Source organism: Pelodiscus sinensis, chromosome 5, assembly GCF_049634645.1.
Source record: "Pelodiscus sinensis isolate JC-2024 chromosome 5, ASM4963464v1, whole genome shotgun sequence".
In the NCBI taxonomy this organism is placed as follows: domain Eukaryota; kingdom Metazoa; phylum Chordata; order Testudines; family Trionychidae; genus Pelodiscus; species Pelodiscus sinensis.
The window spans coordinates 88,157,979-88,182,661 of NC_134715.1; the positions used below are offsets into that span (position 1 = coordinate 88,157,979).

At 44.7% G+C, this 24,683-nt stretch overlaps 1 protein-coding gene and 1 long non-coding RNA gene across 10 annotated transcripts in view; one reads left to right on the forward strand and one right to left on the reverse strand.

Annotated features, from left to right (window-relative positions):
* Positions 1 to 24,683, reverse strand: part of ATP10D (ATPase phospholipid transporting 10D (putative)) — an 82,519-nt gene that overhangs the window by 12,342 nt on the left and 45,494 nt on the right. For 7 of the 8 annotated variants that reach the window (XM_025187436.2, XM_025187427.2, XM_075930467.1 and 4 more), the window contains 10 exons: positions 18,743 to 18,972; positions 15,883 to 16,071; positions 13,300 to 13,921; positions 12,216 to 12,319; positions 11,271 to 11,397; positions 6,424 to 6,608; positions 3,859 to 4,168; positions 3,125 to 3,201; positions 2,454 to 2,579; positions 1,724 to 1,924 (listed from right to left, as the gene is read on the reverse strand). In XM_025187436.2, the coding sequence (XP_025043221.2) occupies positions 1,724 to 1,924; positions 2,454 to 2,579; positions 3,125 to 3,201; positions 3,859 to 4,168; positions 6,424 to 6,608; positions 11,271 to 11,397; positions 12,216 to 12,319; positions 13,300 to 13,921; positions 15,883 to 16,071; positions 18,743 to 18,972 (2,171 nt within the window). The remainder of the gene's footprint in view (positions 1 to 1,723; positions 1,925 to 2,453; positions 2,580 to 3,124; positions 3,202 to 3,858; positions 4,169 to 6,423; positions 6,609 to 11,270; positions 11,398 to 12,215; positions 12,320 to 13,299; positions 13,922 to 15,882; positions 16,072 to 18,742; positions 18,973 to 24,683) is intronic. The other variant, XM_025187433.2, reaches the window with a different exon arrangement.
* LOC142829651 (uncharacterized) lies at positions 754 to 15,910 on the forward strand. 2 transcript variants are annotated; one of them, XR_012904303.1, is made up of 3 exons: positions 754 to 1,328; positions 8,306 to 8,454; positions 15,723 to 15,910. It is a non-coding gene; the product is annotated as an uncharacterized LOC142829651 (long non-coding RNA). The 2 variants fall into 2 exon arrangements; XR_012904304.1 differs by lacking the exon at positions 15,723 to 15,910 and having other exon boundaries at positions 754 to 937; positions 1,201 to 1,328; positions 8,306 to 8,993.

The following is a 24,683-nucleotide window of genomic DNA, read 5'->3' on the forward strand; positions in this document are numbered from 1 at the left end:
GGACTTGGGTGTTGCAGCATGTTCTGCTTAGCACTTCCCTAGAACCATGCAGAATCCCATTATCTTAGGGAGATGTCTCTTGGCATAAGGAACCAGAGTTTTTAAACTGCTTGGATAAGAAACTGTCTTCTGCATTTGTACAGGGCTGAAAAGATCTGTCTCTTGGAGAATGTAAGCTTCAGCATGCACCACATTAAAAAAAAAATCAATCCATCACTACAGATTATTATATAAAGCATTTCCACTTGCTTTTGTGTCATGCCTTTCATCCTGTTTTTATGTCATCGCCTGACTCGATAGCAAGACAAAGGGAGATGATATTTAACAATGGCTTTAAGAGAGACAGCAAGGCAAAACGATATAAAACAGGACAAAAAGCTGCCCAAAGTTTTGTTAAAAAGCCATTGTGTAAAACAGTAACATTTACCCCTGTGCTAGGCTGAAGGGAAGAGGAATGTTTGGAGGTAATGGGGAAAAGGTGGAAAGATGCATCATCTCAGAGTGAGGAAGCCAAGATATGGGGGCAAATGTATGAGATGTATTTAATCAAAACTGTGACTTGCAAGGCCCAGGCCCCAACCACCCCCCAGCCACAGTCTGCATGTAGAGGCTTGACAAGCACCTTATTTTGATAGCTTGAAAACTTTAGTACTTTACTTTATGAACCAAGTGATACAAAATAGTAAAAGTTAAAGTGAAGAAATGTGTGTGTGGGGAGGGGAGAGATGCACATTACCTAACAAACACCAACTTATATTAACTAAGTCCCCTACCACATTCCCTCACTTCTTTCCCCTTCTAAAGAAGCACTGGCTTCAGCAAGGATCTACAGCTGATGTTATGTCACCAGCATGCTGCAAGCTCGTGCATCTTTTAGACCAGGAGCCATTACTCCAGTGATGTCTGCTGTTGAGAGGCCTAAGATGGTTGGGAAATGGTGAGTTTTAAGCTAACAGTATGTTGAATGCCCCTCTACACCTGCAATTTCTATTGTACCGGCATAAGTTGCTAGAATATAGTTCTTTACTTCCCTCAACACTCATCTAAGTGAAAATGTTGCTACAACTCATGCTGAGCAAAGCAGAATTAGGGAAAGGCTGACTGAGTTGCCTTGTTTTAAGTTAAACACAATCTGTAAAAAGATTAATGTGATTTGCTGATTTTAAACATTTTATGAAAAGTTTCCCTGCTTCATTACAGGCAGACATGAAGTGTAATGTATACAGAGGGAGCTGCAAGAGGGAGGAACCAGTGAAGTCCAGGACAACAGGCAAAAGGGAGGAAAGGAGCCCAGAATGATGAGATTTTGTTGAAGATGGTCCCACAAGGTACAGTATATTCTACTCTGTTCAGGTTCTTATGCTATGTTCATCATCACTATGGTAGCTGAGTCAATTACACTCAAGGATGAGTACCTTAGTTTCTAGGGAGCTTGTAGGCAGCTTGTTTCAACCATTGTGAACTCTGCATTAGAAAATACAGAACATAATGGTAACAGAATATTCATCTAGCTCACAGCCTCAGCCAGAGCTCTCCCTTCTCCTCCTCCCTACCCACCCCACAAGGCAGCAAGGGACTTGCCTAAAGAGCTCTGAAAAATAGCTTAAGGTTGCATTAAGACAGGAGAAGTGTTTTCACTGACAAGGAGCACAGAGCAAAGAAAAAAAATGAAACCAGTTTTGAGTGTCTCCGCCTGACTCAGGTCAACAATTCTTTAACACACCTCAGATGTCTGACCAGTCACATAAAGCTCAGGGAGCTGCATGAGGATCTCTGCAGAAATATCTTTGTCCAGAATGCCATAAATGATGGGCGGCACCGAAGTGAAGAGGAGGTTGAAGAAAATCAAAACCCAATAGTCAGTCATGGATGTTCCCGAAAACCCACAAAAGAACTGGTACCAGAAGAGGAGATTTACATAGGCCTGGCAGTTCAAAGACAAAAGAACAAACAAAAGCCCATAGCTGAGCATTATGCAAGCTCAGGAAAAAAAGGAGAGATCTTATCTCTGAATTGTTATGGGAGGTCTGCAGGGAATGAAACACACACTTGCTTTCCAAACAAATATGTCCCAACTCTGCAGTTAAAATATAATTTTACTAGTAAACCGAGTATTTCAAAACTCAGCGTCCAGCTGTATAACTCATTTCAATATTCCCCTTGTTACCACCTCACAAGAATGCCTGCAGATTGCTTTTTTTAATAAAACAAAGTTTAAGTGATTTCAATTTGGAGCAGTGAACTCAAATCAAGGCAGATGGACAGGCTCAGCCCACTACCAATACAGCTTGAAAGTTGAGCCCCTTAACTTTTGACCCGAGTGCCTAACTATTTTGCATTTATTCTACTGCCTCCATCTCCAAAAGCCACAAGGCAAACCAAGCAACTGCAGATAACCAAATTGCAACCTTTCACACTAAGAACCTTTGCCCTGATGCACTGTAGCTACCTACCACATTCTTGTAGAAAAAATACAGGATCATGTTGGCCAGCCTGGTGTAGCACCAGTGACCATGGACAAGCAGCAGCTTGCTGAGGTGCTTGAATTGGGAAACAGCAAAGTCACTCGCCATCACAGCCTGAAACACACACAACGGAAGAGTTGTGACACCTGAACAGTTAAAATACCAGAGGCGATGCACATCACATGTAGACTAATGAATGGTAGTGGGGCACTTATACTACATTACTCCTATTTATTGTTCATACTAATTAGAGTAGCAGCCAGCGCTGCATTTACCTCAAGGCTCCCTCGTGCGGGACACTGCACAAACACACACAACTCTAACATGTAAGAGGGCACAGGCTGAGCTCTGCCTTCATGTACATCCAAGCCAATTGCATGTGGGCTCCATGTGTTGGCCAGGAAGTGAACACCAGGGAGTCTGAGGAACAGGGAGTTCAGTAACGAGCAGCAGGCTCCCTCGTCCAAGAGAGTGAGCCCCTGCAGCGCTCAGCCTCTGACTGCTCCTGTGAAAGCACTTAGGCTCAGGAGTAAGCTCAGAACACAAACTGGCCCCTTCTGTGGCAGTGTATTGTGTAGCCACTAAATCTCCAGGCTGAATCCTGATTATATTTCAAGCAGAGTCTGGTTTTATTTGCAGCTGTTTTCCGTCTCCACTACCTGCATGCCTTCTTGGCCAGAGAGTCCCACTCCAGTATCAGCCATTTGGATCATACTGACATCATTGGCACCATCACCTGGGGGATGCGGAAGGAGGAACAAGAAGATAATCTTAGTTGGAACACAACATGGAGGTAGCTCTGCTGGAGAAGGTATTCCACACACAGATGGTGAGAAGAGGCAAATCTATCAGAACATGGCCCAGAATACTAAAAGTTATTGTTCTAATCAATACTGAAAGCTATGGAATTTCCCCATGAACAAAAATGGGACACAGTGGATTTTACAGGACACTTTTGTCCAGTGCGTGTTTGTTACATTTTTCAGAAACTCACTGATATCCTGGGACAGTACAACTGCGATCTTTGTTAATTCTAGCACTACATGAAAGAGACTGAACCATTTCCTGTCTCTCCTCCAGTACATGGTGGGTTTCGCAACAGAAACTCCCCTCCCCCCAATGTGTCACTTTAAAAAATGAACTGACAAAAGTATAAGAGAAAGCATCTGTGTTACTGCTATTGCAAGCCTAGGAAAGGCTTGCCAGTATCTAAGTTTAGGGACCAAATTCACTGAGAGTACTGTATTGACTCCATGGAGTTATGTCAAGTTATATCAGAAGTGAATTTGGCTCTAAGTAGTTCATTCCTTTAATGGGAAAAACATAAAAGAGATGGCAACAAAAATATTAAAAATAGCACCTTTTCCAGAGAGAAGAGATAGCTGAGACTCACCTATGGCTAATGTCATCACTTTCAACCTGTTTCGCACCAGTTTGACCACTTCACTTTTCTGCAAGGGTGTTGCTCTGCAGCAGACCACAGCCCGGCATCTCTCTGTGAGCTCCAGGAAGATAGTCTGCAGGCTCTCAAGCAGGACATATTCTAAAGTCTTTCCATCAACAACGAGGCTGGCACTGAACTCCGGGGCTTGGGTAGAGGGAGCTGGAAAGACGCTTGTGAGTTTTGAGCTGTGATTTTTTTTGGCATATGTACTTTTTTGAATGTCTTCTAAAATAGTGTTCATCAGCAACACACAGGCATCCTTGTGTAAGGCAAAGAGAAAGGATATATTAGGCTGATCTATCTTCCATCCTGGCTCCGTTTTCAATATGTAAAATACATATTGCACAGGTCAGATCTTGCATGAGTCATCAGCAGGACTTCATGCATGAGGAAGATGACCCAAACTGGATCTCCAACTCTATTGTTTTTTAAAATCATAGTTGGACAAAGTTTACTGTCTGTAGAAAAGGCCTGTTCACCCTTATTTAAGCAAATTGGCCCGGATTTTGTACTACTAGCTGGGAAAATAATAAAGTACATTAGAAAATATTTACTGGACTATACTGTGCATAATATCCATTAAGGATTCTGTAATATAAATCAGGCTTAGTTCTGAGTCTTGTGCTCTTTTAATTTGCTTAATTTGGAATGGATACCCAGGGATACCTTTCAAATGCAGGTTAAAACTTGGCTTGATCTGCAAACCTTCCAAAAGAATTTGCCTTGTACTCTTTTTTGTTTCTTTATAATCTTTTTGTAAAAGTTTTTGTCTATTTTTAATTTTACCTAGACATATCAACAGTCAGGTTCTGCCTACCCTAGTTTTGTTGAAGGACCCTAGAGCCTGTTTATTGTTGCATTTAAACTCTTACCCAAATGAGCTAGTGTTGCATCTCTAATAAAGGTACCATTTATTCAAATTAAGTAATTGTGGAAGGCAGATCAGTATTAGCAAAAATAACTATGTAACAGTCCTTACATGAATGACAAAAAATTCCCTTCCTTTTCAATCTATTTCTCCCTAAGATAACATGACCTGAATTTCTAAAGGAATAGCACAAGCAAAACACAGCCTCACCACTTTCAAACATTCTCTAAAAATCATAAAGAACAAAATGTTGACACATGCCCAGTCCTGCGCCTCCCTCCTCCCCACACACACATACATGTAGTGGTTTAAAAAAGAAGACGTAGGTAAACCAAACTTTAACTAAACTCCGTATTTCCCAAATGAGAAATAGGTAAGCTTTGTGTATCCATGTTTACTCCCAACTACAGTACTATTTTTGTAGGTCACCCAGGCTACATCTACATGGCACAGTTTTTTCAGAATAAGCTGTTGCAAAATAACTATTCAAATAGCATGTCTACACTGCAGGGAAACCTCATAATTAATCTGAGACAGGCTTCCCTAATGTAGACATGCTATCTCAATTTAGAGACCTGGGAGTAATAACTTAGAATGGCCCTGGTGATGGGCTATATCGAAATAGCAGAAGTGGAGCATCCTAATAACAATTTTGGAACAGGTGTTATTCTTTGTAGAATGAGGTTTACAGAAGTCAGATTAAGCTGTCCGTTATTTCAAAATAATTTTGAAATAACAGAATTGCTGTGTAGACGCTTACATAGTTATTTCAGAATAATAGGCATTATTCTAAAATAACTTTGCTGTGTAGACACACCCTTAATCTGATCAATGGTGAGACATTTTTCCCTTTAAAATTCTATCTTAAATAGCTCAGAAAACAGAGCATCAAAATACTGTTACTTATAAACATCCAGCAGATGGCACAACTACCAAGCAGACTGAGTTTGACTCCCTCTGCAGCGTCATTTTTTAACAGTTTTATTTACTAAATGACTGAACAATTTTCAAAAGGAGAAGAAAAAAATTAAAGATTTTTCTCCATTAAAAATGTCTGTAGATTAATTATTTGGATCGCTGCATGTGATACTACTCCAATGAGATAATTCCTTGTGCTTTAATTCTAATGAAACAGACCTGAGGGAAGACGACAGAGCAGCCTGCGCTCATTGGTTAATCTTCACTGTTCTACGCAGACTCCCGGTACGTATAGGGAGCTGCCCTCTCCCACACGGCTGCTTCTGTATCAGACACCGCAGTTCAAGGGGGCAGGCAGGAGCTGGTGTAAGTGGGGAGTCGCTTTAAAAGCCAGCTTCGGAGCCACCTGATTCTCTCACCCCTCCACTGCGTGTAACCGTTGAAATATTCAGCTGTTACACATTTACTTGATTAAACACATTTTAACATCCCTAATAGAAACAGATTTCTATAAAACAAATGTTGTATTCTTTACACATATGGAGGGGGGGAAACAACTCTCAGATTTTCAGTATACAAAGGACATATTAGAAAACGCATAATTTTAAACAAAAACAAACAAACATCAAAAAAACCTAGCACTTGTAGTGTTGCCTGACCATCATTCCTGGTAAAATAAATTGCCCTCCGTATCACCCCACAAACAAACAATCTCATTTTCCACTTACTTTACTCTGTGATTTGAGGGTGAAGATTTTGTCATCTGGTTCCAATAACCTGCAAGCATAAGCTATATTGACAGCAGTCTCTTGTTTATCCCCTGTCAGCATCCAGATTTTGATTCCAGCTTTTCTCAGTGCTTCTATGGTGTCTGGAACACCATCCTGCAGGCGGTCTTCTATCCCAGTGGCACCTGTGATGAAAAGGACACGAGTTCGGTATCTAACCGAAACCTCCCTTACTGCAGACTAAACTAATTAGGTTTTATCCTCCCTTCCGTGGATAGGGAGAACAATCAATCACCATCCTCTTTCAAAGCCCCCAAACATATCTGAAGACAGACATCAGTATTATCTGGCCAGATTTCAAGATAAAAGACTGTCTGGGATTTTAGCACAATGCTACTGTCTAACACCCAGTCTTCATAACAGACTGAACCATGTCAGGGGACAACTCATAAGGCAGTTGTCCTTCCAATTCAGCTGCAGTATGGCTCTGTCTTGTAGTGAAGATTATGTGTTAATAGCTCCGAAACACAGTCATGTCCCTGCATTAGCATGGCTCAGGGACCTGTTTTATGTCCTGTCCACACTACAAAATAGAACCGTGTTCTAAGCTGCAGACATGGTTTCACTTGCAGGATATTTGGGCTTAAATGATTCCACCCACAGGGAACTAAGCTGTAAAACTAAGCAGATTCCCCACATGCCAGAGAACAGAAGCTCTTTGGGTAGAATGGTAACTGACTGCTTTCACTCTGCAAACCCACATGACACTGGATGGTAGGGATGTAAGCGACTAGCAAAAGCTTACTGAACAGTCGATTAGTTGCTTCCCCACCCCATCTTGCTGCCTCTATCAAAGGCAGCAAGGGGAGGCGGCAGGAGCTGGTGCTGGAGAGAAACAGCTGATTCCCAGCTCGCGCCCTGTCCCAGAGCCGTGCCTCTGCTTTTTAAATGTATTAAGAGCCTACCAGCTGATTCCTGGCTTGCGCTGGGTCCCTCCAGCTGCACTTCAGCCTTTTAAATGTATTAAGAGCTGTCCGGAATTAGCTGTCCCAGCTTGTGCCAGGTCCCTCCTGCTGGACTTCAGCCTTTTAAATGTATTTTAAATGTAAAGGCTCTTAATACATTTAAAAGGCAGAGCTGCAGTGGGGTTAGCTCCTTTGGCCGATTACTGACTAATCGACTAGTTGATGGAAAATCCATCAACTAGTCAATTAGTTGATTAAACTAAATTTAACATCCCTAGTAGATGAATGAGAGAAACAAAGGAAAAGCATCCACCGTACAGACCTGTCTTTCCTTCCTAGACCTGTTCCAATAGACAATGAGCTGCAGTGCAGCAGAGTCTGAGAAAGGGTGATGGGGACGTGGGCCCTAAGGTTGGACAATACTCCTGCTACTGCTGTTTGAGTGAGCAGCTGCCACACAGGTGATTGGCCAGTGGCCAACCAAACGGCAGGAGACAATGCCCTGAAGACCCCTGATCTTTCCGTGACTGGAAGTCACTTGATTTAGACTCAGATGACAAGCTGGACACTGCCAACTGTTAAGCAGAAAGAAGGACAAAGATGTTCCTCCATCTTGGCAGAGTACATGGTCTTAATACAGCTCTGTCACAATATTTGCTTCCTTCTCTGTCTAATCTAGGGCAGATTCTAAGTACATACTGCTGGAATCCAGCTTTGTGCAATTGCAGCATCATAGAGGAACAAACTCCCTCTCTGGCACAGAAATAATATTTTTACGGGAAACTACATTATTATTTCAATAACATTTTAATGAAGTGATATAATTTTGTACGTGTGGGGTTCCACCACTCTGTATACCAAGAGGATTGGGGCTCCCTATACATCAGCATGAACTCTACCCTTCTCTCTTTAACCAGGGACTATGGACCAGCCCACACCTCTATTTGTTGCCTGGAAATAACTGGATTGACTCCACCTGTTGCTATTCCTCCTTTACTGCTACTTCTGCACTGGATACCATTTGCAGCGATGAGTCTATTTGGAGTGCCGCTGCATCCACACAGAGGTGCGTAGCTACACGTGTCAGTGAAAGGCTCTTGTGGACGGGGGAGAGGGAAGGAGGCAGCAGGGAAAGGCTCCTGCAGCGGGGAGCTGGTCATCTCCCATGTCCATGCAGCACATAACAGCAGTGCAGCCTGGGAGGCTCTGTTTGGGCTGTACAGTGCTGTGTAGGGTACACACTCTCAGATTCAGGAGCATCTTTACTCTTCTCACCTCAGCAGTATCTCACTGCTCCTTACACCCATGTGGGGCATAGGCTGTGTGCACTCTCCACATGGCCAAAAGGAGTTTACAGGATGGAGCTGCTGTTGTTTCCCAGTACCGGTTCCCTCACTCTTAATCTGAGCCTGCGTCTAGATAGCAGAGTTTTTCTGGGATACCTCTGGAATCCCGGAAAAACTCTAACGCATCCAAGAAACGGGTCTGCTTTTCCGAAAAAAAATTCAGAAAAGCAGATGCGTTTTTTACAGGGATGCTGAAACCTCATTGTATGAGGAACACGGGATGTTCCGAAAAAGGGTTTTTTCACGACATTTGGCCCAAATGGGCCAAATGAGGGAAAAACCTCTTCCAAAAAAGGAACTGGAAAAAAATACGCAAATTGTGGTTTGTAATTTGTGTATCTTTTTCCGATAGAACTGGGTAGTCTAGACACAGCCAGATTTACAGCTACAGCTACACCATATGATGTTATTTAAGAAAGCAAGGAGAAGAACAGAGAAGCAGGAAGAAAAACACTTACCTTCCTACCTAGCACTGCAGGGCAGACCATGGCACCAACCCTCTTGCCTGGGCTGGGGGAAGGTGCAAAGCTGCCCTGCCCTGAAGGGCTTGTACCTCAAGGAGCACAATACCTCTGCCAGTTCCCCAAGTGTATACAGGGAACCCTTACACTGCCTCAAGAGAGCCTATTCTCTGATAAGCAGCCTACTGTGCAGATAAGCAGTCTGGCCTCACATGACAAGTCTGTACCCTACATTCAACCCTTTCATAGAATTATGATAAATCGTGTACAAAACTATGATTTATGATCATCACTGCCCTTGTAAACAATATGCAGCAACACTGTATGTTAGATTTCCTCTGTGTGATATTTTTGGGACATGTTCCAGCATGTTCAGGAGGGCAATCACAAACCAACTCCCCAGAGACAAAAGTCTGCTCAACACCTCAGTCAATTAGATAAACAGACCATCCCCTGATTAAGTGGCTACTTTGGGGAGGAGACAGGGTGAGCAAAAATCCACAACTTGATCAAAGAAACAGCTTGAGATTTCTGTCCACACAAGTGGTCTCGTGCACCTCAGCTGAGTCTAATCATTGTGCAAGAGGGAATCATCCCTTCCTTGCTCTTCATGCACAGCATCAATAACACTTGAGGAACAAGGAAAGCAACCCTGGAGGGGGCGGAGCTGTAGATTTGAACTGAGGGGATACAGCTTCCCATAAATCCAGATAGTGCCATAGGTAATGTCACACCCTAGCTCCTCCCCACCTTTCCCTGACATCCAGAAGAGCTAGGAGGGAGCACTGCCTTCTTTTTGTCTGGTACCACTACTGGTTTTTGTGCCTGTCCACAATCTGACCCCTATGCTACAAGGAACAAAGCAACTGTAACTTGGAAAAATATAGAGACACAGCATAAAGTTGCATACAGCTCCCTTCTCTAAATGTTGGTAGCATGTCATGGAAAAAAAGTCAGCAAAAAAGTCTCTCTCCTGCTTTAGCAAGGGCTGTTCTTCCCACTACTACAATCTAGTCTGATTTTTTTTTCAAAGGTCACCTCTTGAGCAGTTGTCCTCAACCCTAATCCTTCTACCTGCTAAGTCTGGTTGCATCTACATTGAAGATTTTGTCCCATTCTTTCATAGCTAAAGTGAACTACCAAAGAAGGAAGAGTGTTAGTGCAGAACTGTGGCTGATGTCTTATCACCAAATAGTCTATAAATGTTCACAATGTGCTGAAGTACCTCCATCTGAACTACTAGATAGAGTGGGATTGGGGTGCAAGAAGGGGTGTGAGCTCTCAGGTTTCTCTGGAGATGAAGGGTTTAGGGTGCACCAGGCTGGGATCAAGGGAGAGGGCTGGGGCAAGGGGTTGAGGGACAGTTTAGGGTACAGGCTCCAGGTGGTGCTTACCTCAAGCAGCTTCTGGAAGCAGCACCACATGCCCCCCAGCTCTTGAGGGCACTGGCAGGGGGCTCTGTGCACCACCCTGGCCACAGGTGCAAATGGAGCCTTCTGGCTGAGTCTCTGTTTAGGAGCTTGGGGGGGGGCGCATGCTGCTGCTTCTGGGTGCTGAGTGGGGCAGGGCAAGCCCCCAATACCGCTTCCCAGCACAAGTGTGAGAGCCAGATTAAACTGGCTGATAGGTTGGACGCAGCCCGTGAATCATAGTTTTCCACCCCACTCTAAAGACACTAACTGCACCTCTGCAGCTGCTAAATCAGCAAAGCACTTTAGTATGAGTCTGTGGCATGTTACAATCTCCTAACAAGCTTTTAATGTCATTGCCAATGCCCAGATGATCTGGTGTATGCAAAGTTGGACAGACTTCATCCCGGCTTGAGCCAAACCCCATCACGCACACTGGAAAGAGTCCAGCTGTTTCCAATGGGATTTGTATCAGGCTCTGTGTTTGCAAACATATAAGAGAGAGACAGACTTACAAAAATTCAGCAATAAATCCTACTTCTACAGAAAGTCACTTTAAAAATAAACTTTGCACAGTGCCTTGCAAAATAAATCTATTTTTCAAGCAGATTATTACTGAAAAAAGGGAGGGGGCATTTCTAGCAAGTCACAGAGTTTTCTACTTACCAAGGAGTGTTAACTTGCTCTCAAGCTTCATGGTAGATTCAAGCAGCAGCTCTTCCTTATTATCAATACTGGTTTCTGCTAAAAAATGACTTTTTAACCACTCTGTATATTCTGCATCACTCATCACCTGTGGAGGAAGCAGGGGGAAAAACACAGAGATCAATGCCTCAGCCAGTGTTTCCTGTAAGCTGAGCACTTGGGCAGCCATCCAGGAGAGATACAAATGCTGCCCTGCTTGATTAGATGAGCACTCAAAGCCACCCATAGCCAGTATCATGTGCTTCTACTGGTGGTGCACATCCATACAGACCTGGGCATATGCAACAAAATATATTCCACACATAGATGGAAAAAAAATTAGCAGGAACATTGGCCTCAGCTCTACTCCGTGCTCTAGCTACATAAATATCCGTGATTTTGCTTTGCTGACAGGTTTGGGCACATTTATTTTCATTACTGCTGAGCTGTACTATAAATATCTGTGAACCCAAAATTAAACTTTCCCAAAATGTCAAAATGACATTTTGCATCCCAACTATGCAGCACTGCCAACTGTATACAGCCTGAAAGTGAAGCCACAAAACTGGCCCAGGTTTATTGGGGTTTAACTAGTCTTCAAACTGGGCAAGTATCTTATGTTTTGTGAACATTTCCTTAATACTACTTACCTACTACATTTGTTAATCACAATTTTAGGGACAAAGTTGTGGGCATTAAGCCATCTGACATCCTGCACAGACACCCACTATGACCGTTAAAAGCAAAGCAGCAGCACAGGTCAAATGATTGATCTTTATGGAAATTGCCCTAATTTAAATAAAAGTCGAGTGCTGATGTGAAAGCATTTGTTTTGAAGTAGTGAGCTCCGTCTCATAGCTATTGCATTCAGTGTTCCACAGAAGGTATGTCATTTCATGAACTCCTATAAATCTCTTCACAAGTTACCTTTTTAGCAATACACAATGTGCGCAGTCCTCTTCTGGCATAATCATCTAAGTGTTTCTGAGTCCTCGCTTTAATTTTCTTTTGTTCCATTTCTGATTTATCATCTGAAATTTGTTTTAAAAAGTAAAAATTAAAATATGCCTTGTTGGCAGTTTATTTACTGGTATATTTCTAAAAATAAAGTAAAAAGTATATTTTTAAATCATACTTGGGGCCTACATTTGGTGATTGTACCAGGATGTCTTGCTCTGTGCAGGGCAAAGTAATGTACATTGGGAAACAAAAACCTAACTGCACATATGAAACAGTGGTTCTCAAAATGTGGCCTGCAATTATCTTGCAGGTAGGCCACAGGTTTGGGACTCACTCAGTGCCTCCTCTCCCACCTGGTCATGAGCTTGCACTGGCAATCCAGCCCTGCTGCCTCCTTCCCCTAGGTTGGAGTGACAGTGCCACCTTTGCTCTGCGGAGGGTGGGGGAAGGGAGGGAAGAGCCTCACAGGTCAGATCCGGCTTGCAGGGGGGGAAGGAAATGGCTGTGTGCTGCCTTCTGCCCACTCCTCCCAGCTTGGGGAATGGCAGCATGCCCAGAGGCTTTCCCCACTACTCACACTGGCCAGAACTGCAGTCAGCAGGGAGCAGTGCCTAGGAACAGTGGGAGGCACAGAACCAGATAAGCACCCCCCATCTCCTCACGGCCAGACTCCACACTCCTACCCCCCCACACCCTTCCCACTGAGACCATACACCCCCACCCCACATCCTCCCACCCAGACCCTCCAGCCCGCTCCTGCATCCTACTTCCTGGCCAGACCCTGCACTCCCATCCTCTCCTGCACCCATTTTGTCATCATGGGGGTTGGCTGGTGGTCCATAGAAAGGGCTGCATTGAGTGGAGTGGGCCAAAAAGTTTGACAACTGCTGACCTAGATATTTCTGTAGGAACATAGGAACCAGGAAATTGTTCACTGAGGGAGCTCTGTTCAGTTATTTACCTTCTTTTATGTATCACTCCAAACTTTGCATTCAATTGCTCTGGTGAGATACAATGATGAAACCAAGAGCTGACAAAGTTCCGTACGTACCTGCAGGTCCAGTCCACAACAAATCCATAATGACTGAGTCTGCACCTTTTGTGTACACCACCACCTTGTTGGAGAGTGGATGTCTTACAATTACTGACATTCTTTTCCGTACTGAGTCAAAAGGCAGAATGTGCAAAAGCTGAAACGTTACAGATCCCAAAGCAGCCAGGTCCACAGTCACTTGATCAGGAGTCCTAGACTGTAAAGTGCATTTGTAAGCTCTGGCAGCATGAACTAGTGCAGCTTCATCCGGGCTCTCAGCCTCATAACACAACTTAGACATAGATTGTTGAAGAGATGATCCAGCATCACAGTGCTCGCTGCCTGCAGCTGTGTCCACTCTATCTAGTGGTTCAGGTAGAGATACTTTGGCACATTGAGAGATCTCAGTATCCTGAGTTTCATTAGCCATGTGAGTCCCCGCTTCCATAGCAGGTGAAGCCAGCTTCACTCTGAAAATGGACAGTTTGCTCACAAAAGTACTAGGGCTGTCCGATGACGAGGACTCTTTTGTACTTGGAACTGGTGATGTGCTCAACCTTCGGACTGACAACCTCTGAAACATCTGTTTGATTTCCTCAAGGGATTTAATAGGAGTTCTACCTAGTGAAGATAGTCTTAACTGCAACAGAATTATAAAAAAAATCATCTGAAACATGTGTACATGCGCTGAAACAATGTAATTTAGTAATGGAGGTATTTTATTTCAGCAAGGAGTAGATGTGTTACAAAAACAGATATTTTTCTTAATATATCACTAATTTAAAACTTTAATGCTAATTTGTACACTTATATTGATTATTTTTAATATATTTTACTGTGTACTTCTGTTAAACAAATACAGTCAAACCCACAGCTAATTAGATTGCAAGCACAATTGTTGAAAACACACTCCCGGTCCCCCTGGTCTGCTGGGGGGGGGGGGTCCAGCAAAGTCATTGGACCCCCCCAGCAGACCAGGGACTCCCGCCGCCTCGGCGGCTTTGCTCCCGGGCAAACGAGCAAAGCCGCCCAGGCGGCGGCTTTGCTCTGATGTCCCTGGTCTGCTGGGGGGTGGGGGGGGGGGGGGCCAGCGGCTTTGCTAGACCCCCCCAGCAGACCAGGGGGACAGGAGCAAAGCCGCGGAGCACGCCCGCAGGGGGACAGCCCAAGCGCGCCCGGGCTGTCCCGTTGCGGGCGTGCTCAGCGGCTTTGCTCCTGTCCCCCTGGTCTGCTGGGGGGGGGGGGGGGGGGGGGAGTACAGCTAGTGCCCCCCCCCCCCCCCCCCAGCAGACCAGACTTTTCTTGCCTACGCCTGGGGTAGAGCAGCTGGGGGCTGTCCGGTTGGTCCCACAGCGCCGCTCGGGACCAACCCGGCAGCACCCGAGCTGCTCTGCCCCAGGCGTCCCCAAGTCAGCCGCTGCTGAAACTGACCAGTGGCTGACTACAGGAAGCCCGAGGCAGAGTTGCTCTGCCCCAGGCTTCCTGGAATCAGCCGCTGATCAGTTTCAGCAGCAGCTGACTTGGGGACGCCTGGGGTTCTTAAGTTGAATCTGTATGTAAGTCAGAACTGGCATCCAGATTCAGCCACGGTTGAAACTGATCAGTTTCAGCAGTGGCTGACGCCAGTTCCGACTTACATACAGATTCAACTTAAGAACAAACCTACAGTCCCTATCTTGTACGTAACCCGGGGACTGCCTGTACTGAAATTTAGTAGCAGGAACAAGTTTTCAATGAAGTGACATTTACTGATAGTAATCACATGCTTTTTTGTGAGAAGTTCAACCCTCACCTTTTCTGTAATAAGGTTACTTACAGGATACATTCAATTTTAATTTTTTAGAAAACAATGGAGTTCCAGTTATAAATATACTGTGATAATTTACTATTGCAAAGAGAAAAATCACTGCCCTCAAAATAGCTCTTGAGCCTCAGCAATGCACCCAAACTGCCAAATCTAGATATATTTTAATTGTTATTACAGTATAAAACTGAAAATCAGACTCTTCCTAAGCTTTGTAGTAATGCCCGGAGTCAGCTACAGTTTGCTATACACCACATTTTTCATCCTTGATATACCTATACCTATCTCTCAGAGCTGGAAGGGACCTTGAGAGGTCATTGAGTCCAGTCCCCTGCCCTCATGGTAGGACCAAGTACCATCCCTGACAGATTTGCCCCAGATCTCTAAATGGCCCCCTCAATGACTGAATTCACAACCCTGGGTTTAGCATGCCAATGCTCAATCAGGCATTTTATTGATTAATAGAACACTGTAAAAATGGAAAATCCAATTTAATTTTAAGTCCCTCTTGTAAAAGGTAAATATGAAATATTCAAGGCAAGTCTCACTTCACTGGAAACTTGTTAGCTGTATATTATGCATTAACTTATTACAGTGTTAAAATGGAACAGTCCAGTAAATTTTCCTTTTCTTCTAGCAAACATGGCAAACCAAAGGAGAAGCAAATTACCACTTTTAAAAGGCAATGTTTTGTTTTCTCTCCATGCAAACAAGACTATAGGGAACACCTGAAAAGTTGTAATATGCTGCAGCAGACAGAAGCGTGACCACTTGAGCAGCAGATTTTTCTGCCTTACCTTTTGACGTGGTTGGTTAGGAGCTGAAACTACCACAGTATTACAGATTGCCAGAGCAAGAAAGAAGTCAGTGATGTATACTGATTCCAAGGATGACTCTCTCTCAGTTTCTTCTAATTGTGCATATACATTATAGGAAATTTGACTAAATTTCTCCAAGAGCTTTGCATCTGGAACAACATCAGTCTCCTGTTGGTCAAATAAAATAGGATACCCTCTTATCATATAATTCCAAAAGGTCTGATGTGGCTGCTGGCACAAACAGTCTCAGCGTTGCAAGGTTTTACAATGCACATGTATAAAGTTCTCTTAAAGGTGCACATAAATAGAATAATCACTTCCTGAACTCCTACTGGAAGCTGCTGCAGGGAAGTTAATATCAAACCAAAAAAGTAAAACCTACTACAGTTTGTAACATGGATGGATTAGAGAAGTTTAGGCAATGTCTTCCTGCTAATAAAAATCCCATCCTGGTAGATATGAAGCACTTCTGGGAGAGAAGAGAGCACCCTGATGTATGCAGCATCTCATAGATGAGGGTTAGCACTTTGCAGGGGCAGATCTTTAATCCCTCATACTTTTTAGTGCATGGAACATAGGAGTTGGCATATTGCATCAGACCCACAGTCCATTTAGACCAGTATCCTGTTTTCCACAGTGGCTGGTATCCTATGCTTCTGAGGAAGAAATAAGAAACACTTCAACAGGCAGACTGTAATCTGCCCCCCACAAATTTCATTCTAATCCTTTGTGCACCCTAATATTTTGTTGGCTGTTTTGACCACAGAGTAGAGGTGTTCACTAAGTTGGTCACACTGATACTTAGGTCTTTTTCCTGCATGAGCATTGTTAATTTCGAACCCTCAAAACAGATTTTCACTTTCCCAACATCCTAATTTCATGAGGGAACACCATAAAATTGTCCCTCCCCCCACCCCCATAACTTTGCCTTCTAGAACTATTTTGCTGCCAGTTCTCCTGCATCTACAGAGAAAGGGGGGAGAATATGTCCCATTCAGAATTCTGAGATTTTTTTATGGGGGATAAACTTCACACCAATTCAGAGGAGCCAGCCCCAGGTGAAGTCCTACGTATACCTTTCAGTGCATAAGTGGGACTTGAACGTGCCTTGACCTTGAGCTGGCCCTTTGCATAGGATGAATTTCACACCTACATAGACAGAATGCAGTCTTCCCAAGTCCTAGTTCATGAGTAAGGCTACAATACAGTCATGAATTCTCTAACTTTACCAGCCTCTGTGACTTCTTTGGCTTCTGTTGTCAGTGGCTTCCAACAGGGGCTGCAGCTGGGGCCATGTACCCTGCCCCACAGCTTCCCTGGGCCATGCATTTGCAAATTTAATAAGCACCCCCCCCCACACACTCCTCTTAGCTACAGCCAGGACTGTGCACCTGTGGCTGGAGCCAGGCCTGTGTACCCCTCCCCTGCAGCTGGGTCTGTGTCCCCGTCCTCCATGGCTGTGCCCCCTGGATCCATGACTGTGCCCCCACCCCTCGCACATAGTGGTGAGGCTTGACCTGTTAGCCTTCCTCACGTGACTCCATCTGTCATTCCTTCCCCCCTACTTAACCCTCCCCTGGTTATTTTTAGTAAAATCACAGACAGATCACAGGCAACAAACCAAAATTCACTTGAGCCTGTGACCTATGACTTTTACTAAAGTAACTGTGACAAAATCTTACCCTTCCTCATAAGCACTCCAGCCAAAATAAAACAAAATTGAGACACCATCTATTTAGTGTTACTTTAAGTCTCATTTATAAGGGATGTACACGGTGCAGGGAACTTTTTGCTCCCAACAACCTGGTGCTTGAGGCTGGAATATGGCTTACCCACCCAACTATTACCTTTTCTTTTTTAAGATCTTCTAAAGCAACACTGCAAATACTGATTAAATTTGATTTATTTATTTCTTCTGGCTTGCTTGTGGAGTTATATAAGTGAGATTCAGTGAAGATGCACTGGTGATATGAATTATTTAGTAGCACCAGTATTATCTAGTAGAAACATGTACTTCCATGCATAACACACTGTGCATATCAAATATATGTCATCAAACAACTGCTTTATAGGCAAGCCCTTTGAATGCTTTATCTTAGGTATTTATCTGGCCCCTATCACTATGGTATATGAGCAACTCCAAATTTGTAATGCATTTACCCCAAGGGTTTTAAACTTTTTGTATTGGTGAGCCTTTTCACACAGCAAGCCTCTGAGTATAACCATCTCCCCTTTTACATTAAAAATGGGGGTTTGGGGTTATTTCACTTAATGGAAGCTCAGGGCTATCAGCCTTGCAGAGCTGACAGTTTGCAACCCCTATGTAACCACCTCATGACTTCCTAAGGGGTCACAATCACCAATTTGAGAACCTCTGTTTATCCACACAGCACCTGTGAGGTACGGAAGTGCTATTAGGCCCAGGTTACAGAAGGGACCTGAGTCACAGAGAAGCTAGGGGACTTGAACAAAGCCATACTGGAAGTCTGTGGAAGAGCAGAGAATTTGAATCTATTGCCCTAACCACTGGACCATCTTTCTCACCTAGCTTTATGTGAACAGTTTAGAAAGGGATGAGCATAAATGAAAACCTGATGCTCCCAATTCAGTTCTGATTTTTCATTAAAAGTTGCAAATCCACCTTTTACTTGTGCCATCATTTAAAAATGTAGCAGTTACAAATCAGCTGCAGGGAAGCGCTCTCTCAACTGTCTTTTTGAAGGTAAACAAACATTTTCAGATAAAACCAACGATCTATTCAATTTTAAAGAAAAAAAGAGAGATGTCTTCATGAGTTACTTCAGATATTTAAGATCAAAAGACATCAAGCTATACTTACAATGGGGCTGCTGAAAGCCATATGTCTTGAGTGTGAAACGTTACTGACTCCATCTTCCCCTCCTAAAGCAGAACCAGGCAGCTGATTCAAAGACTTGGAGTTCAAAGGCCCACTCACTGTCCTGCAGCTGTGCACCTTCTGCTTTGGCATATGACTCAATGAGCCACACAGAGCGCCTGTTAAATCCTCATCCTCTGAATCAGCCTCTTGGTAGGAGTCCAGCCTCTTGGCTAGTGGGGGGAAAGGGGAGAGAAAACACATTTCAGCCATCAAGAAGAATCGCTCATTTGTCCATTATTACAAGCTCAAACCATCAGCTGGAGGTCTGTGATATGAACTTTAAAACATGCAATTTTGTACACGAATATAAAAATAGATTATATTGAATTCAACATTTGAATCAAAAGCAAAAACAAAACAGCCAATACTGATCACATGAACACTGGTTTGGCATCACAAGTATTGCTTTTAATAAGGGCTGTGTGAATTCTGCCTAAACTTTATCTGTTTGTAAAAAAGTGATGAATCAAAAACAGTTTTTTTTCTACTGAAAAGCCAATCTCAGTGGCGATCAGACGATATGACTATGCTGGTCTTTTTGATCTTTAACTGTATGTCTACACTAGCCCCCTAGTTCGATCTAGGGAGGCTAATGAGGGCAACCAATATTGCAAATGAAGCATGGGATTTAAATATCCCGCACTTCATTAGCATGTTCCCGGCCAGTTGCCATTTTAGAAATTGACTAGCCCAAAGTAACTGCCCCCGTCTACACACGGCAGTGAAACGGGATTCCGAATTAAACCCCTAAATCGAATTAGCTGTTAAACCTCATTCCAGGAGACACAGGCATGCTGTGTACACGTGGGCAGTTACTTTGGGCTAATCCATTTCTAAAATGGTGACCGGCCGGGAACATGATAATGAAGCACAGGATATTTAAATCCCGCACTTCATTTGCACTTTCGGTCGCCCTCATTAGCCTCCCTAGATCGAACTAGGGGGCTAGTGTAGACATACCCTCAGTCTACGAGCCTACAAGACAACTTGCTCACTTGAAAACTGACCCCTTTTTTCAAGAAAATAATCTGTGCTGCATGCTCTTCCACCAGCACCTTTCCTTAAAGCAACTATTGTGCAAGGACATCTCTAGTAAAAGTCATGCCCTTCCAGCCATAGTTTTTAGTCACCAAAAATATTTGTTTTCATAATCTGATGTTTGTTGTAGAGAGAACAAATATCAGTTCTGTGACAATGGCACATGGTTTATAAAATAAAATACAGTAACTGAAGAGAAGCCTGACTGAAATCAGAGACCTTACACAAACTTGCCATTGCACTAGGATACTGTGTTCCTTCACATGCAGATGTGGCTTTCAGACTTGCATTAGGACCATGCTATCTCCAGTACAAAGTTCTGGTACCACGACTGCTCCAACTAGGGCTGCCAACAGAACAGACAGGCAAGATACGCTCATGGGAGGTGTGGGGAAGGGAAGTGCCTAGCAATTCAATCAGTAGCACTGATTGAAACAGCCTGGGACTCCACAACGGCGATTTAAAGAGCACAGGGCAGCTGCTCCCCTCTCCCCGTCGGCAGCCCTCAGCACATTTATGTGCCTCTCTCCCTGGGCAATATGTACAATAAGCACAAATGAATATACACTGATTAAGTAGAATGTACCCAGATGATTCTGCTGGGTTTCTGCAATGCAACGCTATTGTCGAAAACAGGAAATATGGGAGTAAAATCCCATGTAATGTTCTAAAAAGCTGAATCCAAAAAACGAACCCATTTTTGTCCTCTCTAATCCAAGAAAGGCAGAAAGACCGTACCCAGCACTTTTCATGCTGTATTTACACGTCACCATCAATAAGCACATGACCCATCTCCAACCACTGGGGCACAGCATGAAACAACTGGAAATATAGTTAATGTTATGGCATTTTATTACGGTGATACTAACAGACCAGAACACAAATGGAAAATTAATAGTGGATGTTCAGCACCTAGCACAAGACAGCTCTGATACTTGACAGGCAGCCTCTATGGCAGGGGTATCCAACCTTTTTAAGCACAAGATCACTTTTTGAATTTAAATGCAATCCAAGATCTACCTCAAAGTCAAGTACTCTGCCCTGCCTCCTTCGTGCCCCTTCTCTGAGGGCTACCTCTGCTCACTCCGTCCTCCCTCCCTCCCTCCCTCCCTTTCACCGGGGGGGGGGGGGGGGGGGGGGAGGGTCCAGTTTTGGGCTAAGGGATTTGGAGTGCGAGAGGAGCTCTGAGCTGAGCCTGGGGCAGGGAGTTGGGTTACACAAGGGGGCTCAGGGTGCAGGCTCTGTAAGGGTATGTCTACACAGCAAAGTTATTTTGAAATAACAGCCATTATTTCGAAATAACTTTACCAGCGTCTACACAGCCAAACCGCTATTTCAAAATTAAATTGAAATAGCAGAGTACTTCTTTCGAAATTGGTAAACCTCATTCCACGAGGAATAGCACCAATTTTGAAATTGCTATTTTGAAATAAGCGCTATGTAGACACTTATTTCAAAATAAGGGGCCTCCAGCCCTTCCCAGGGTGCCCTGGTGGCCACTCTGGGCACAACCAAGAAAACTCCTCTCCTCCCCCCCTTCCCTTCCCCCCCACCCCCGGAGCTCTTAAAGGGGTAGACTCTGGCCACAGTGCCTGTGCCAGCTCCAAGCCTGCCAGCCCAGAGCCAGCAGTCGCTGCACCTGACCCCAGCATGAACCAGGCAGCCAGGGCCACCCAGCCCTCCACCGCTCCCCAGGAGCAATCTGCCAGCTCCCAGGAGCCTGCCAGGGGCCAGAAAAGGCGGGCACCTGCCTGGTCCAGTGCGGAGATCAGGGACCTAATTCAGATTCAGGGGGATGCCTCCAATGATCTCCACACTAAATGGAGGAACACAACCGTCTACAGATGGATAGCTGCCAGCCTGGCCACCAAAGGCCACATGCGAACCCAGCCTGAAAATAAAGGAGCTGCGGCAGGCCACAGGGAACAGCTCCCAACCAGACCCTTGCCCCTATTTTGATGCCGTGGACCGCATCCTGGGGGGGCAAGATGGTCTATGCCCCCCAGGTGGTCATTGACCCTGGGTCATAGCTTGCTTTCTCCTTCTGCTCCAGCCCCTGCTGCTTCCCCAGCTACCGCTCTTCCTCCCACTCCCGCTTCCTTCCCACCCTTCCCACACCCCCAGGAATGCCGAGGCCCCCACATCCGCAGTGCTGGGAGACAGTTGGGCCAGCGAGATCCCCAACCCTGAGCTTCTCCTCCCGCTTCCTCCCTTTGCCTCCCCCTGCCAGCTCCCTCCTCCCAGGTTTCCCTCTCTCCTCTCCCACTCTCCCTCCCTCCTCCCCTCTCCCACCTTCTTTCCCCAGTCTCACCTCAGTTTCATTCCCCCCCACCATCCCTGTTTTGTTCAATAAAGAGGGTTTGTTATAATGAACACGTGTCTTTTATTGTACAGCAGGAAGGGGGGTTAGGAAGGGGTAAGCAGAAGAATGTGAGGGAGCAATGAGGCACAAGCCCCCAGTGGGGCACACCAGGGAGATTGTTACTACCTGCAGAACGTGCTGCTAGGCTCTCAGCAACACCTCCAGGAGAAGCAGCAGAGTGCCCAGGGGCGGCTCCAGCTCCATGTTGCAGAGTGCTGTGGTGTCCTGAGTGAGGGCAATCAGAGCATGCAGAGAAAAAAAAATGCTTTGCTGTCCCTCAGTGAGGTAGACAAGCAAGCAGAGAAACCTTAAACTGGCTGTCCGGGTGGTCCCTTTAAGCACATGTCTCAGATAGCCTCAGGCAGCAGCCACACAAGGTAACTCCTGACCTGATGCCCTGCCAGAACTGGTTCCGGCCAGCCTTAAATGTGATTCAGTGTCCTATCAGTGTGGACACGCTATTTTGAAATAGAAACATGCTATTTCAAAATGCATTTTATGTCTAGACGTGTTATTTCGAAATAATGCTATAGTGCAGACATACCCTAAGGGAGTTTGGGTTCAGGGAGCTCAGTGCTAGGGCAGGGGCTTGGGGTGTAAGGGGGGGAGGGGGGGTCATGACTAGGGCAGGGGTTGGAGCTGGATCCAGCTGGGCACTATTATTTCAGGTGGCTCCTGGGTGGTGGTGCACTGGAGCTAAGGCAGGCTCACCCCTGCCCTGGCCCTGCACCACTCCCAAAAGCAGCCAGCAAACTCCTTCCCAAGTCCTGTTATGCCCCCATCTGTTCTGTGGAGATAGAATACAAGGTGGGAGGGGGCACCCTGACATCAGCGCTCCGTCCTCTCCCTTCCCTATTCCGCACAGAAAGCAGAAGGCTCCGGGGAAGGGAGGAGGCAGCTCCAAGGCATAGGGCAGGAGATGCACAGCAGTAGGGGGAAGGGGCAGCTGACATGCCAGCACTTGACAGTCTCTTGGCCAAACCAGTCAGGATCATGTCAGAGGCTCCACGATCTACCAGTAGATCCCGATATACTGGTTGATGACCACTGCTCTAGAGTGCCATTGCAACACAAATAACTACCAATATGTAATATATGGTCATCTGTTTATTTCTTAAAACTTATTATTTCATTAGCTTTACTCAGTATAATTTATAAATTTAAATTGTTACATTGTTTAAACATTGGAAGCTGATGGACTTTTTTCATATTTTGGAAATCAGCCAAACAGCTAAATTAATCAATTATGAAATTAAGTGGTTGAGCCTATGATGTATATAATTTCTTCCTCTGTCTATGGTTACATTCTATATTGTTAATTTATGCATTTAAAAAGAAACACAAAGGCACTAACAAAAGAACACTTGACTCTCAGGGGGCCATTAATGTGCCAGTGAGAGCTAGATACAGAATGCCACTCATATACAAGACATGGTATGTTCACCATTCAGTAGACAGGTTTCTGAAACTTAATAGTATTTCCACCCATTTGTAACATACCAGTTTAAAATCATTGTAAATAGAGTGTGCTAGAATGCAAGTGCAAGCCTTGCTAGCTGAATGGCTGTTCATCAAATTACTACAGTCTAAACCTCTAAAATCCAGGACTCTCTGTTCCAGCTACATCCAGCAGGACCACAAATACTGCTGGCCAGGTTCAGAAGTATAGCCTGGGCTGGGCTGGCAGTGGGGAGCCCAGCTCCAGTGGGACCAGTGTGGTAGAGAGCACATCCCTGCCCAGGACTAGTGGCAAGGAGCGCAGTGAGGAGCACAGCCTCAGCTGCGGCTGGCAGTGGTAATGTAGCCCTGGGAAAGGCTGGAGTCAACTAAGCATGCAACCAGGACTGGTGCCATGGGGATGGCGGCACAGCCCCGGCCAGGCCTAGTGTAAATACATCTCGTTAATCTCTGTATTAATCATTTTCACATTTAATTTTTTTTTTGACTTTATATCAAGTCCTTTTAGCATTGTAATAAGTCTTTAGCTTTGTTGTATTGGGTCCTTCTATACAGAAACTTTGTATGCTTTCATGTGGAGCACAGAAACTTTGTATTAAGTCTTTTTACATAGAAACCTTGTATCTTGTAGACTTTTTACTCCTATTTGCTTGGTTGATTGTCCTGTTTGGGAGAATGAGGTGTGAATGGATGTGGCATGAAGGACAAGCACCTCTGGGCACTTGCAAAGGTTGGAGAGGGGTGGAACCTAGATCCAAGAACAATGGGACCTATAAAGTGGGCTCACTGAAAGAAGACTGGACATATGGACACCCTGGGAGTCAGAAGCAAGTGCCTGCTTTTGGAAGCACCCTCTTTGAAGGGGAATGTGGCAGCAGTGAGTCACCACCCAAAAGAAGGTGCCATAGATGTCTAACTGCATATGCACATGATGACTCTCACAGGTGATGCATATGCATGTGATGACTAACTGGTAGAGATCTGCAGGAGAGGAAAGACACTATACAGCTAAGGCATCATGCA